Raw genomic sequence first — 15135 nt, forward strand, 5'->3', positions numbered from 1 at the left:
ACACAAAGTATGCACATATAAAGGATGACTATCAAAATACAGTCCATACATCTCTTGATATTTGTGCACTAGTACCCCAAAACAGCCCTTAATAATAAACAGGATGAGATGGAGACTCATGTCCTCGGATATCCCCAGTACTCAGGCATTCCAACGTCCAACATAAGAAAAACATAAAAAGACTAATGTCTATGTAAGAGGTTGAAACGTGTCAATTACAGTTATTAATCCCTTTTAATGGATGAACCTAATAAAATCGTATATGTTTTACTGTTAAGACATTGTGGTGCCAAGCAGACTCTGGCTGGAAAAAGCGCCCAGAGGCGATTCATTTCGCATGAGTTGCGCTATACAAGTCATTCATTCATTCATTCATGAACACCTCAGATGGACACTGTGTACGGAATATGAATATCCCAGGGGAAGATCGTATTTTATTTCAGGATGATGCAGAAGATTCTAGGACAATTCCATATTTACCCAGAATACATTTCCTTAGTCACAATAAAAAAATATATATAAATAATATTGCGCTATAGTACAATGTGTTAATAAAACGAAGTGTAAATCAATACATCTAAGGCTGCCAGCACAACATGGAAAAACTGTGGAACAAAATATAAAGAAAAAGTGCAGCGCCAATAAGAACAAATATACCCTGTTGGGCAATATCACGTGTAAACTTAACAAAGTCAGTGTTAGTGAACAGTGAGTGCACAGGGAGCGACAAAAATATCCTCCTCGGTACTGGAGGTCAATAGGGTGGATCCCTAGACCAATAGGATTTGTGAAAATCTAGGTATAACCCAAAAGACATCCCAGTCTAGCTGGAATGAGAAAATTCACAAAAAAAAGGGAAAAGAAAAATACACATATATGAAAAAAAACAAATAACTGTGATATTCTTAAAGTGCAAGTGATGTGTAGAATGGACAAAGAATGTCATATAACACATAGTCCCATTTCAAGCACATAGGTGGCTTCTATTCTTATAGTTGTACAGTCCAAAAGGAACATCAATCTTTTCGTCAGTGGTATCTCGTTCCCCAACGTGATCAATAGTAGAAATAGATATTGCCCTTACCGGATGATGTAGACCCACATCTCACCATACGGCGGGGGGTCCTCAAGGCTTGTGTAGGCCGATTGCCTTACCAGGGTGACCCTCCGAACACTCCTGATGCACTTTCCAGCAGGGCCTCTCCACACTGATCAGACCAGAGACCAGGAACTTGTGATGAGGATGGTGGTGTTCCTGGTAACGGTGGGAGTTCTCAGGGGATCCGGTGTACCAATATAAAAATAAAAATGAAAGGAGAGAAGAAGAGACACCTCCTCATCGCCTAAAAAATTTATTTAAAACTTCATAAAACAGCATGTTCCAAAAATGGACAACACTGCAAAGCAATCACAGCATCAGGGCACACAAGCTTCAGAGAAGGTAGAGCAAACTGTGCGCAGTTAGGGTGGATATGATCAGATGCCCTGACATTGTGGTGCCAAGCAGACTCTGGCTGGAAAAAGCGCCCAGAGGCGATTCATTTCGCATGAGTTGCGCTATACAAGTCATTCATTCATTTATGAACACCTCAGATGGACACTGTGTACAGAATATGAATACCTCAGATGGACACTGTGTACGGAATATGAATATCCCAGGGGAAGATCGTATTTTATTTCAGAATGATGCAGAAGATTCTAGGACAATTCCATATTTACCCAGAATACATTTCCTTAGTCAACATGTACGCCATAGACTATATCATGTGGAGACATCAATGGATCCCTCTAATCCTGAGGAATCTTCTGATCATTCACATAATGTGATTTCACTTATTCATCTAAAATATCGCAGTGTGAATAGATCAACAGATCCATCTAATGGCAAGGACTCCTTTACAAACCGCGAGGAAGTTCACATAGCAGACAATTCATTATCGTGTTTAGAGTGCGGAAAATGTTTCACTCAGAATAGAAAACTTCTTATACACCAGAGAACTCACAGAGTGCGGGAAACGCTTCACTCAGAAAGGGGACCTTCTTATACACCAGAGAAGTCACACAGGCGAGCGCGCGTTCTCGTGTTCAGAGTGCGGGAAAAGTTTCTTTAGGAAAGACAACCTTGTTAAACACCACAGGATTCACACAGGTGAGCGTCCTTTTTCATGTTCAGAGTGCGGGAAAGGTTTCATTCAGAAATGGGACCTTTTTATGCACCAGAGAAATCACACGGGTGCGCATCCATTTTCATGTTCTGAATGTGAAAAATGTTTCAACACAAAGCAGCGCCTCCTTGCACATGAGAGAACTCACACGGGCGAGCGTCCTTTCTCGTGTTCAGAGTGCGGGAAATGTTTCACTCAGCAAGGAAGCCTTCTCAAACACCAGAGAATTCACACAGGCGAGCGTCCATTTTCCTGTTCAGAGTGTGGGAAGTGTTTTACTGAGAAAGGAAGTCTTCTTACACACCATAGAATTCACACGGGTGAGAGCCCTTTTTCCTGTTCAGAGTGCGGGAAATGTTTCAATCAGAAAGGCAATCTTAATATGCACCAGAGGATTCACACAGGTGAGCGTCCTTTCTCCTGCTTGGAGTGCGGCAGATGTTTCACTCAAAAAGGAGACCTTGTTGCACACCAGAAAACGCACAGAAGTAAGCGCCCCTATTCATGTTCAGAGTGCGGGAAATGTTTCTGCGACAAAGCAAAACTTGATATACACCAGAGAATTCACACAGGCGAGTATCCCTATTCATGTCCACAGTGTGGGAATTGTTTCACCGAAGAAGCAGACCTTGTTACACACCAGGAAACCCACAAGACCGGGCCTCCTTATTCATGTTCAGAGTGCGGGAAATGTTTCCGCGATAGAGCAAAACTTGTTATACACCAGAGGATTCACACAGGCGAGCGTCCTTTCTCATGTTTAGAGTGCGGGAAATGTTTCTCGAGAAAAGACTATCTTGTTAAACATAAAAAAAAAACACATAGGTGAGGGTCCTTTTTCATGTTAAGGGTTCAAGAATTGTTTTAAGGGCAATAAAAGATTTTTAAAGGTACTCATTGATCGCCCTTTTTTCATACTGAGTGTAGAATTTGTTTTATGTGCAGCGCCACCCCCATGCAGGCCGCTGGAAGATGACTGACCCCAAAGGTTTCCCTGACCTTGCAAGCCACCTGCCACCTCTTACACCTTGGGTTCGGACATGTTTCAAAGCAGTGGTTGCCCACTCATAAGGGGCACCGCCCCCTCTAATCCATGGACCCGGCACCTAATCTCCATGCAGGGCGCCGGACGCATGGATTCCAATGTGTGTGTTTTTTTTTTAAGCACATGATTAGAGCCAGAGGCCCGGATTCACGTAGATGCGCGTATCTTTGTGCGGGCGTAACGTATCCTATTTACGTTACGCCTCCGCAACTTTGACAGGCAAGTGCCGTATTCTCAAAGCAAAGTTGCGGCGGCGTAGCGTAAATAGGCCGGTGTAAGCCCGCATAATTCAAATGTGGATGATGTGGGCGTGTTTTATTTAAATTACATGTGACCCCGCGTATTACGCCGCAAATCGTCTATGCTTTAGACGTGAAGGTAACTTACGTACAGCCCTATTCGCGAACGACTTACGCAAAATTTGACACAGGAACGAAGTCCATACCTAACATTGGTACGCCTCATATAGCAGGGGTAACTTTACGCCGGGAAAAGCCTAACATAAACGGCGTATCTGTACTGCGTCGACCGGGCGTACGTTCGTGAATAGGCGTATCTAGCTGATTTACATATTTCTAGGCGTAAATCAGCGTACACGCCCCTAGCGGCCAGCGTAAATATGCAGTTAAGATACGACGGCGTAAGAGACTTACGCCGGTCGGATCGAATATAAATCTATGCGTAACTGATTCTAAGAATCAGGCGCATAGATACGACGGCTCGGACTCAGAGTTACGACGGCGTATCTGGAGATACGCCGGCGTAACTCGTACGTGAATCCGGGCCAGAGTCTCTAATTGGCTTAAAAAGGGGTGCTTAGAGAGCACTGCGCCCTGAGCCCACCCAGTTGTGTGACAATAGCAAATTAATATTCGCTAATGTCTTTATGCTTCTCCTCCCAGCCAACCTTGAGGACTCCCGGACAATCGGGTCTCAGGACCGGGTGTTTGGCCGGGAGGAGAAGCAAACCGCGGGCCATATGCAGCGAGGAGCCGCAGGTGGAGAGGCAGCAAAAGCCTCTTTTACAGGAGTCCTACCCCGGATGCAGCACCAACACCACCACCTCGTCATCGTCCCCCCTAAGGTAAGGCCATGGATCGCTGCCTTGCCGTCTGAACCACCCAGTTTCAGCTTAATTGAACAAGCTGAAGTTAGAAGCCGATTGGCTACCATGCACAGCTGTACCAGATTTGGTACTCTCCAGTTTTAGGCTCGATTCACACTTATGCGTTTTTAGAAGATTTTTACATGATGCATGATTTTTTTTAACACGGGTTCCTATCAAACATGTTCACATCAATGCGTTTTTGTAAAGGGTCGAGAGTTTTTTTTCCTGCAAAATACAGCGTTTTGCATGTAATAGACTTCAATGGACCCTCATCCAAAACGCAAAGGCTGCGATTTTTTTTTTTTTACATTCACTGTATATAGCTGGTTGCTAAGGAGCAGGCAGGGAAGTCGGCGGCCGCGTCTTTAAAAACCGTTGAGTCATCGGCTTAATGTGAAAAAAAAGGCAACTAAAAATTCATGAAAAAAATGGTGTGCCCCCCCCCCCCCCCTTCGGTCTGGTATGGTTTAGGAGGGGACCTCCACACCAAAAAATAAATAAAAAAAATGGCACCCCCCCCCCAAATCCATACCAGACCCTTACCTGAGCATGCAGCCCAACAGGTCAGGAAAGGGAGGGGACGAGCGAGCACCATACTAGACCGCATGCCCTCAACATGGGGGGGGTGGGTGCTTTGCGCCCCCCACCCCAAAGTACCTTTCCCCCATGTTGATGGGGACAAGGGCCTCCTGCAGACAACCCTGGCCGGTGGTTGTCGGGGTCTGTGGGCAGGGGGATTATCAGAATCTGGAAGCCCCGTTTAACACGGGCCCCAGGTCCTCCCCCCCCCCCTTTTATGTGAATGGGTACCCAATACCCATTCACCAAAAAAGGAGTGAAAAGTTGAGGACATGCGGTCTGGTATGGTTCGGGGGGGCGCTCGCTTGTCCCCTCCCTTTCCTGACCTGCCGGGCTGTATGCTTTCATAAGGATCTGGTATGGATTTTGGGGGGGACCCCGCGCCATTTAAAAAAAAAGATTTGGTGTGGGGGTGTCCCCTTCAAATCCATACCAGACCGCTGACAGCTGATGACTTATTGGTTGCTAAGGACGCGAAGGACGGCTTCCTGACCCACTCCTTAGCAACCAGCTAAATACAATGAATGTTAAAAAAATGCAGAAAGCACAGCAAAAAGCAATGCAGAAATGCTCAAAAGCATGCTCAAACACGCATAGATGTGAATCGAGCCTTAGCACTTGTCAACACTGCCACGAGCCTTAGCACTTGTCAACACTGCCTGTGACTTCAGCACGACTTGTATGCAACTTTATTAACAGAAGTCGATGTAAAGTCAGACCAAATGTAGTGCAGGAACATTTTTCTAAGTCAGAGTGACTCAAGTTGCACCAATTAGAGCAGTTCCATTGCACTGAATCAAGTCTGACTTCTGATGCGACAAGTGCTCCAAAGTTGGAGCGACTGTTGCATCAGTGTGAACCAGGCTATAGTAAATCAACCCCACTGTGGCCACCCATGGGAAAATAAGGCAATGAGAGCAACGCATTAGTAATTGTGACAGCAGGTGGGCAATAAAGATGCACAACAAAATGCCAATAATGATAATACATGGAACAACATTGTGACAATACATTGACTATTATTCCAATATAAAAAGCAACAAATGATCAATGGCAGCAATACAAAATAAATGCAAGAACAATAAATGAATCCCTGTATGCCTATTGAGTGTTTAAGGAAATGTGTATAGGTGTCAGGTCACCTGTGGCCAGATGACTGATGCACCCCGTTGGAGTTAGGAGTGCACCACAAGATAGTGAACCCTTTGGCAGACTGCTGCGGATTGACCACAGAGTGGATATGGGGGACAGGTCCACTGGAGCTCAAACAGGGATCCCACAGGAAGCTTGAGTTCAGGATTCCCCGGGGCGCGAAGTCTAAGATCCAGTTGGTATTCACCAAGGCCTCTAGTGGTGAGGATGGCCTTCGCTGCAACTGGATCCAGGTCGCGGCCCCCAGAGTCCCCCAGGTCACGCTCCGTAGGGAGAGAGGGGAAGCAGCCACTCAGGACACAAGAGATAGTGAAGGGAAAGCCAAGGTCGGGGCAACAAGCAGACGAGGATAACCAAGGGTCAGGGTCACAGGCAGACAGGAGTAGTGGGGGACAAGCCAAAATTGGTACACAGAGATAAACGTAACACACGACAAGCAGGAACAGAATGCTAACAAACATCGTTGATCAGCAATGCAGACCTGCAGTGCACTGGTTAATATAGAGTTCCTGGAATGGCCTGGGGTGGAGCCATACAGGGAGGAGAGATGATAAAGGCAGCCAGGTGAGAGGGCCTGGCCTCTAAGATGAACACATGGAGAGCAAGATAAGCTGCCAGACATTACTGCATATACATGACAATAGGGATCTAGTCTGATGGATTTAAAGAAGTTTACAGAGCTGTCTTAAGGCTCGTACACACAATCGGATATTCCAACAACAATTGTGTGATGGACGTGTTTTGTCAGATAAATCCGACCGTCTGTATGCTCCATCGGACAATTGTTGTTGGAATTTCCGACAACGAATGTTGGATGGTCATGCTCTCAAATTGTCCGACAACAAATGTGTTCCTTCGGATTATCCGATCGTGTGTACACAAGTCCGTCGGACTAAAATCCAAAGTACAAACACGCATGCTCCGAACCAATGCTAACCATAAGACAACAACATTAGCAGAAGTTGCCCAAAGGGCGTCGCTAAAGAGCAGAAAAACCACATAGTTCCGTGAATGTTGGCTGAAAAAGTTCTGCTGTCTGTATGCAGAACAAGTTCACGGCCAACGCCCTTCAGACAAAAATCCATGGATTTGTCCGATGGAAATCCGATCGTGTGTATGAGGCTTAAGAATGTAAGGGAAGAGCTGATAGAGAATGTGGTATGGATGAGAGGATTGCACAGGGAATCTACTACATACATGGGGGAAAGAGATGGAACACAGGGGTGCAGAGAGTGTTTAGTGATGTAGGCACTGGTGCGCAGTCAAGTTCCTCCACCCCAAAGTCGCTCATCCATGTCTTTATGGACCTTGCTTTGTGCACTGGTGGGCAGTCATGTTGGAGCAGGAAGGGGCCATCCTCAAACTGTTCCCACAAAGTTGGGAGCATGAAATTGTCCAAAATGTTTTGGTATGCTGACACCGTAAGAGTTCCCTTCACTGCAACTAAGGGGCCAAGTCCAACCCCTGAAAAACAACCCCACATCATAATCACCCTCCACTAAATGATTTGGACCAGTGCACAAAGCAAGGTCCACAAAGAAATGGATGTGCAAGTTTGGGGTGGACTAACTCGCCTGCCTGCACAAAGCCCTGAGCTCAACCCGATAGAACACCTTTGGGATTAGAGTGGAGACTGCGAGCCAGGACTTCTCCTCGTCCAACATCAGTGCTGTTGTAATATGTCATAATCCTGCTCTGATAATAAAGAAGGAAGTGCAATTTTCGACAATGGTAAAAAAAATCAATTTATGCTTTTGTATATGGATTATAATGTATTTCAATTTATAGTTTGTTTTTTCTTTATTTAGTTGGATATTTAAAATATTAAAGCATCGAAATATAATTTTTCATTATATTTTTACTGTTGTCTGGATTATACTTGAAATATAATCTTCACGTGTAATCATAGACGTAACATAACAGACGAGGCAGTTAGCCAAGTTGATGAAACATAACGTAGGCTGTAGTATTTAGGTTCAACACGAGGTGGTGATCTCACTTGGAACGTGCAGACAGACAGGAAGTGATGTAGAAGTATAAACAGGAAGTTCCAGGTTAAAGTTCAGTTGGAGGAAGTAGAGAGGAGACATTGCAGGAACTGGCAACAGAGGAGGTAATAAGATATTATTTTATATTTACACCCAGTAACCCCCGTCATGTCCGTCCTCTTCCTCCGTAGTCACTGTGACGTTGAAGACCCAACCCATAGCTCATTGGGATAAAAAAATGGGGGCAGTTTTGGAGTTTGGTTGGAGATGAGTTCGGAGGACACCCAAGCTCATTTCTACAGGTTTTATATCAGCCTTTCTCAACCTTCCTACCCTATCAAACCCTTGAAATTGACTTCAGGTATAGGGGAACGCCTGCTAAAAACTTCATTGGGGATCAGTTAGATAAATGGCATGCCCATAGAAGTGGAAGAAATGCCCCCTCTCAGTTCTTTGTCCCACTGGGGAGAATTGCCATCACTTCCTGGGCTGTAGATATAATACGAAGTACAGCACCCCCTTTAAGAAGATTTCCAATAAGCTCCTGTCTTGGTGACAACTCCATTTTTTTTACAGAATTAGAAAGAGCTGCGCTAAAACACCCACCTAAATATGAAAGGAGATAGAACCAAAGAGTAAAAAAACGTATTATACCGGTAGTTCATAGAAAGCATTAACACCACTCGTGTAGAGAGAAGTGAAAAGGTGTATATCACTTAAAGCGGAGGTTCACCCAAAAAACATTTATATCAGACCAACTTCTTTAGACTTGTAACATGTACAGTCCGCAAATTTTTTTTTTTTAGGCTGTACATACCTTGTAATGTATATTTCCAATCTCTTTATAAAGGAAGGTACAATAAAAAAAATTAAACCATTAACACCCAGCCATCACCCACCACAGTGCCTCCACCTCACTGCCTGACAACAGAGGTAACCAGTGCCAAGAAGATTCTAGAAATCACCAACAAGATCATTAATCTGCTGACAGGAGAGGTGAGCGGTTCCGGGAATTCTGGGACATTATCCAGTAACAGACAAGGGATGTGTCTGGATGGTGACGGTATCATTGTGTGTGTCAGGTTCCTATAAGGTGTCAGGATGTCACTGTCTATTTCTCCATTGAGGAGTGGGAGAATTTAGAAGGACACAAGGATCTCTACAAAGACGTCATGATGGAGAATCAGCCGCCCCTCACATCACCGGGTAAGAGGAGACTATATTGTAAAGGAGAGAGCAGTACGGAGGGTCCACCTAGATCCCCCATCATCTGATAAACACATAGGGCCAGATTCAGAGCCAGCGGCGTATTTTTGTTCCGGCGTAGCGCATCTCATATGCGCTACGCCGACGTAACTCTGAGAGGAAGAGCTGTATTCACAAAGCACTTGCTCCCAAAGTTACGGCGGCGTAGCGTAAATGGGCCGGCGTAAGCCCGCCTAATTCAACGTAGGCAGGTAGTGGGCGTGTTGTATTCAAATGAATCGTGACCCCATGTAAATGAAGCGCGGAACGAACGGCGCATGCTCAGAATCACGTCGAATTTACTCCCTAAGATACGCCAGCTCAATGCCTACGACGTGAACGTAACCTACGCCCAGCCCCATTCACGTACGACTTACGTAAACGACTTAAAATCCGACGGCATTTCCGACGTCCATACCCAACATGACTTAGACCAACTATTTGGTGGTTTAACTTTACGCCAGACGTACGCCTTACGTGATCGGCGTAGCTTACTGCGACGGGCGTACGTACGTTCGTGAATCGGTGTATCTTGCTCATTTACATATTCGACGCGTAAATCAACGTAAGCAACCCTAGCGGCCAGCGTAAATATGCACCCAAGATACGACGGCGTAGGAGACTTACGTCGGTCGTATCTTGGCAAAATTCAGGCGTATCTCGTTTAAAGAATCAGCGCATAGATACGATGGCGCTCATTTAGACTTACGACGGCGTATCAGTAGATACGTCGGCGTAAGTCTTTGTGAATCCGGGCCATAGAAACAATGTATTCAGTCAGTGTGTGTGTTTCCTACAGATGGATCCAGTAATGGGAACCCACCAGAGAGATGTCCCCGTCCTCTGTATTCCCGGGATTCCACACAGGAGGATCCCACCATCCCTCAACATCAGGTAGGTGGGTACACTGCTAAGTGTCCCAAGACTTATGAGATTATTCTCTTCCTTGTAGCCCCTACTGGTTCTTACATTTACAAGACTTTACTTTCTACAATTTTGTTGGTTTAGCATGAAGAACAGATGCAGATTAAAGTTAAGATTAAGGAGGAAGAAGAGGAGACATCCGTCATGAATTATCAACAAACAGCAGAGGATGTTGAAATAATGGTGTCAATCAAACATGATGAACCTTCTTTAGATATCAGCAATGGTGAGTAATGAATACTAAATATAGAAACTGGTATAGTCTATGGATTGATGATTGAGTATATATAGACCTTCACATCATCAGGTAAGATAATCTCTGCTTGGGCATCATGATGGAGAATCAGCCGTCCTTCACATCACCGCGTAAGAGGAGACTTTATTGTAAAGAAGAGAGCAGTATAGAGGATCCACCTAGATCCCCCAATCATCTGACTCAATGATCTGACCGCCCTTGCGCGTTACGTCCAATCAAGCATTTACTTGTTTATTAAGAGGTCTATAAGCAGTGCTTTGTATTCAGTCAGTGTGTGTATTTCCTACAGATGGATCCAGTAATGGGAACCCACCAGAGAGATGTCCCCGTTTTCTGGATTCTCAAGAATCCACAGAGGAAGATTGCGACATCCATCACCATGATCAGGTAGATAGGTCTGGGAATGTAGACCTAAAAATGTGTTCTGAACTATGAGAGGACTCCTTATTCGGAATGTGTTTTTATCATCTTGGTGTTTAGGCTGAAGAACTGAAAATCATCAAACTTGAGGTTAAAGAGGAAGAAGAAGAGGAGACATTTGTGGAAGGAGATCAGCAGTCTATGGAGGAGGGGGAGATAAATATAAAAAATAAACCGGAGAAATCTCTCTATATCAACACAAGTAAGTAATAAGCAGTAATTGCAGAAACAGATCAGTTTGATATGAATAATAAGTATTTATGCACATTACCCCCTCCCTTCCCAAGAAAAGCAGTTGATCATAGATGGAAAAAACCCTTTATTAAGCATGGTACAATTTTCTCCAACAATGATTAACCACTTCAGCCCCGGGCACGGAGCTCTGGACAGGGTCGCGAGTGCGGCAGCAAATTAAGTGTGACAGATATATACATCCATTTGCGCAGACGTCCCATTCTGTCAACGTATAAGTACATGCGGTGGTCGGCAAGCGGTTAACTGACAATTCCTCAATATATCGTCATGTTCCCAACAAATGAGGAGGAGATACTGTACACCATATGAAAGATCCATCTCCATTCCTCAATATAATGTCATGTTCCCAACAAATGAGGAGGAGACACTGAGATTGCAGGCTTGGCTGGCTTAAATCAGGTTTGGTCTCAGAGACTGGCCACATTAATCACCTTGCAGGTGGACAGACAGACATGGAGAAGGCCATATGAAAGGCCCATCTCCATTCCTCAATATAAAGTCATGTTCCCAACAAATGAGGAGGAGATACTGTACACCATATGAAAGGTCCATCTCCATTCCTCAATATAACATCATGTTCCCAACAAATGAGGAGGAGATACTGTACACCATATGAAAGGTCCATCTCCATTCCTTTATATAACGTCATGTTCCCAACAAATGAGGGGGAGATACTGTACACCATATGAAAGGTCCATCTCCATTCCTCAATATAACGTCATGTTCCCAACAAATGGAGCGATGAAAGCTCCATCTTACTAGAGTTGTGTTTCCAACAAATGTATCAGAGATAATGTATAGCCCAAGGGTCCATCCCCATTTTTCCAGTTGATGACCATCTTTACAAGAATTAAGGTGGAGGAAGGTCTAACCTAATTCTCACCATAACCATGTCATCTTTGACCAAACACTGTTGCCCAGTGTGGTTTGGGTATGTTATATTATTGAACTGGTTTGTATTTATATTTTGGTGTTATAACTGTAGTCAATTCCATGCCGGAGCTCCGGGAAACAGTTGAACACTAGACATGTGCACACTGAAATATTTAGTTTCTGAATTTCGTTTTCGTCCGTAAAATACATTTATTTAGTTACTCACAAAATTTGTTTTTATTTATTTTGTTTTGTTAAAAAATGCATTTGTCCGAAAATCCGAATGAATTAAGGTTGAATTTTTTTCAATTGAAGGCTTATGGTGTCTGTCGAATGTTCTAAGAAAATTCGACGAAGCAGTTAAACTGTACGACGCCAACCTCCATTTCCGGTCGAATGCTCCGCCCACAAGCTATAGTAGAATTCTAATGTTGTATGACAAGTAATAATTTATATTTATTAATTTTATTACTAGTCAACCAAAATTAGAATTTTTCTATAGCCTATGGGCGGAGCATTTGACCTTAAATTTCCGCTCGTGGTGATCGTATGTTTTTAGCTGCTTCGTCGAATCTTCATGTCTCTATGTCGAATCTTTTCTCTCTATGTCGAACCTTTTCTCTCTATGTCGACTCTTTTCTCTGTCGACTCTTTTTCTCTCTATGTCCACACTTTTCACCTTATGTCGAATCTTCATGTCTCTATAATGTCAAATCTTTTCTCTCTATGTCGAATCTTTTCTCTCTATGTCGAATCTTTTCTCTCTATGTCGAATCTTTTCTCTCTATGTCGAATCTTTTCTCTGTCGACTCTTTTCTCTCTCTATGTCGAATCTTCATGTCTCTATAATGTCAAATCTTTTCTCTCTATGTCGAATCTTTTCTCTCTATGTCGAATCTTTTCTCTCTATGTCGACTCTTTTCTCTGTCGACTCTTTTCTCTCTTTATGTCGAATCTTCATGTCTCTATAATGTTGAATCTTTTCTCTCTATGTCGACTCTTTTCTCTCTATGTCGAATCTTCATGTCTCTATAATGTCAAATCTTTTCTCTCTATGTCGACTCTTTTCTCTCTATGTCGAATAATCTCGGACTAATATAGTTAGGTTAGGCACATTCAACCTCAGATTCGATAGACGCAGATCACTATTGTCCCCGTCATGTCGAATCTTCTATTTATATCGAACTGTTGTTGCAACAAAATGAAAATAAAGCATTTTTTATGGTCGGATCTTTCGGATTTCGGACTCTGCACATTCGTTATTGTTTGTTAAAACGAAGGCAAAAATCCCTGAAATTCAGACGAAAATGCATTCGGACGAAAACAAATGCACATGTCTATTGAACACTAGACCGTCATATGTATATGACTTCTAACTGCAATGCATTAGGAATATGTGTAACATTTATTTACCGATTTCTTTCCAACAGGTGGAAACTACGTTCAAAATCAAAGTATATCAGATGGAGTTCTTGTTATGTCTCCGGACTGTAATACGGAAGATAATGAAGCAACACAAAACCCTTCAGGAGTGAAGTCCAACCAGTTGGCAAGATCGATGAATCGCCGTAAATCCCAGAAATCTTGTCAGAATTTACATACCATAACTTCTGATATTCCTCTCAATACAGATAGATCAACAGATCCAGCTAACCCCAAGAAACCTTCTTCAGGAGGCCACACAGAAGAGGACTCCTTGTCATGTTCGGAGTGTGGGAAATCTTTTACGGACAACAAAGCACTTCTTACGCACCAGAAAAGCCACAAAGCTGAGCGTCCCTTTTCATGCTCAGTGTGTGGGAAATGCTTCGCTTGGAAAAGAGTACTTAGCGAACACCAGAAAATTCACACGGGTGAACGCCCTTTCCCTTGTTCAGAGTGCGGGAAATGTTTCACACAGAAAGGCGACCTTGTTAGACACCAAAGAATTCACACGGGAGAACGTCCCTATTCGTGTTCAGAGTGTGGGAAAAGTTTTACTCAGAAAATTGTACTTCTTACACACCAGAGAACTCACACGGGGGAATATCCTTTTTCATGCTCGGAGTGCGGGAAATGTTTCTCTAGGAAAGAAAACCTCATTGGACACCAGAAAAGACACTTGGGTAAGCTTCCGTTTTCTTGTACAGACTGCGGAAAATGCTTCAGCCAAAAAGGAAACCTTTATAAGCACCAAAGAATTCACACGGGCGAGCGCCCTTTTTCGTGTTCAGAGTGCGGGAAATGTTTCATCCACAAAGCACACCTGCTTCTACACCAGAAAAGCCACACAGGTAAGGGCCTTTTTTCCTGCTCAGAGTGCGGAAAATGTTATATTCAGAAAAGCGCACTTCTTGTGCACCAGAGAATTCACACGGGCCTATATCCTTTTTCATGTTCGGACTGCGGGAAGTGTTTCACCGAGAAAGAAAAACTTCTCATCCACCAGAGAAACCATACGGGTGAGCGTCCTTATTCGTGTTCAGATTGCGAGAAATGTTTCACTCAGAAAGGACACCTTCTTACACACCAGAAGAGTCACACGGGGGAGCGCCCTTTTTCATGTTCGGAGTGCGGGAAAAGTTTTGCGCGGAAAGAAGTGCTCATCGAACACCAGAGAATTCACACAGGCGAGCGCCCTTTCGCTTGTAAAGAGTGCGGGAAAAGTTTCACTAGGAAAGGAAGCCTTGTCGGACACGAGAAAATTCATACGGGCGAGGGCCTGTTTTCGTGTACGGTGTGCGGGAAATGTTTTCGATTTAAAGGCAATCTAGTTAGACATCAGAAGACACACCCCTGCTGATGCGATCGACAAATGTAGAGTGGAATTTAACAGGTTTAATAATTTCGTACTGGACTGGAGTGCATCTTGGCAAAAGTGACTTTTCTTTTAATGTATAATATGACGGGTTTAATCACCTGTTTACTTTTTACCTTTTCAATAAAGACTTGAGATCTGTCTGTTTATAATTCCTGGATCCTCTCCTGACAATATCGGGGGTGACCCCAATACACACTTTTTAATTCTCCTTATTATAAAAAAAAAAAATCCAACAGGGAGAGTGGCAGCTCCTCATAGTGGGCAATAAAAGGCTCACCAATGCAAGAACATAACTTGGACACTACATTACCAAAAGTATTGGGAC

The 15135-nt window shown here is 43.7% G+C and overlaps 2 protein-coding genes and 1 long non-coding RNA gene across 3 annotated transcripts; all 3 read left to right on the plus strand.

The window, feature by feature from the left end:
* The first annotated feature begins 1743 nt into the window (after window positions 1-1743).
* LOC120910514 (gastrula zinc finger protein XlCGF17.1-like) lies at window positions 1744-7964 on the plus strand. The gene is made up of 4 exons (XM_040322272.1): window positions 1744-1823; window positions 1995-2905; window positions 4113-4294; window positions 7959-7964. The coding sequence occupies exons 1-4, from the start codon at window positions 1744-1746 to the stop codon at window positions 7962-7964; spliced, it is 1179 nt and encodes a 392-aa protein (XP_040178206.1).
* Window positions 7965-8120: 156 nt separating this feature from the next.
* LOC120909496 lies at window positions 8121-9160 on the plus strand. The gene is made up of 3 exons (XR_005741276.1): window positions 8121-8162; window positions 8942-9033; window positions 9120-9160. It is a non-coding gene; the product is annotated as an uncharacterized LOC120909496 (long non-coding RNA).
* A 981-nt stretch (window positions 9161-10141) lies between these two features.
* Window positions 10142-14959, plus strand: LOC120909477 (gastrula zinc finger protein XlCGF26.1-like). Its single transcript, XM_040321254.1, has 5 exons — window positions 10142-10176; window positions 10291-10432; window positions 10752-10849; window positions 10943-11084; window positions 13441-14959. Exons 2-5 carry the CDS (start codon window positions 10303-10305, stop codon window positions 14790-14792), a joined length of 1722 nt encoding a protein of 573 aa, XP_040177188.1. The 5' UTR covers window positions 10142-10176; window positions 10291-10302; the 3' UTR covers window positions 14793-14959.
* Window positions 14960-15135: the final 176 nt, after the last annotated feature.

This window comes from Rana temporaria, chromosome 8 (assembly GCF_905171775.1).
Source record: "Rana temporaria chromosome 8, aRanTem1.1, whole genome shotgun sequence".
Lineage (NCBI taxonomy): Eukaryota > Metazoa > Chordata > Amphibia > Anura > Ranidae > Rana > Rana temporaria.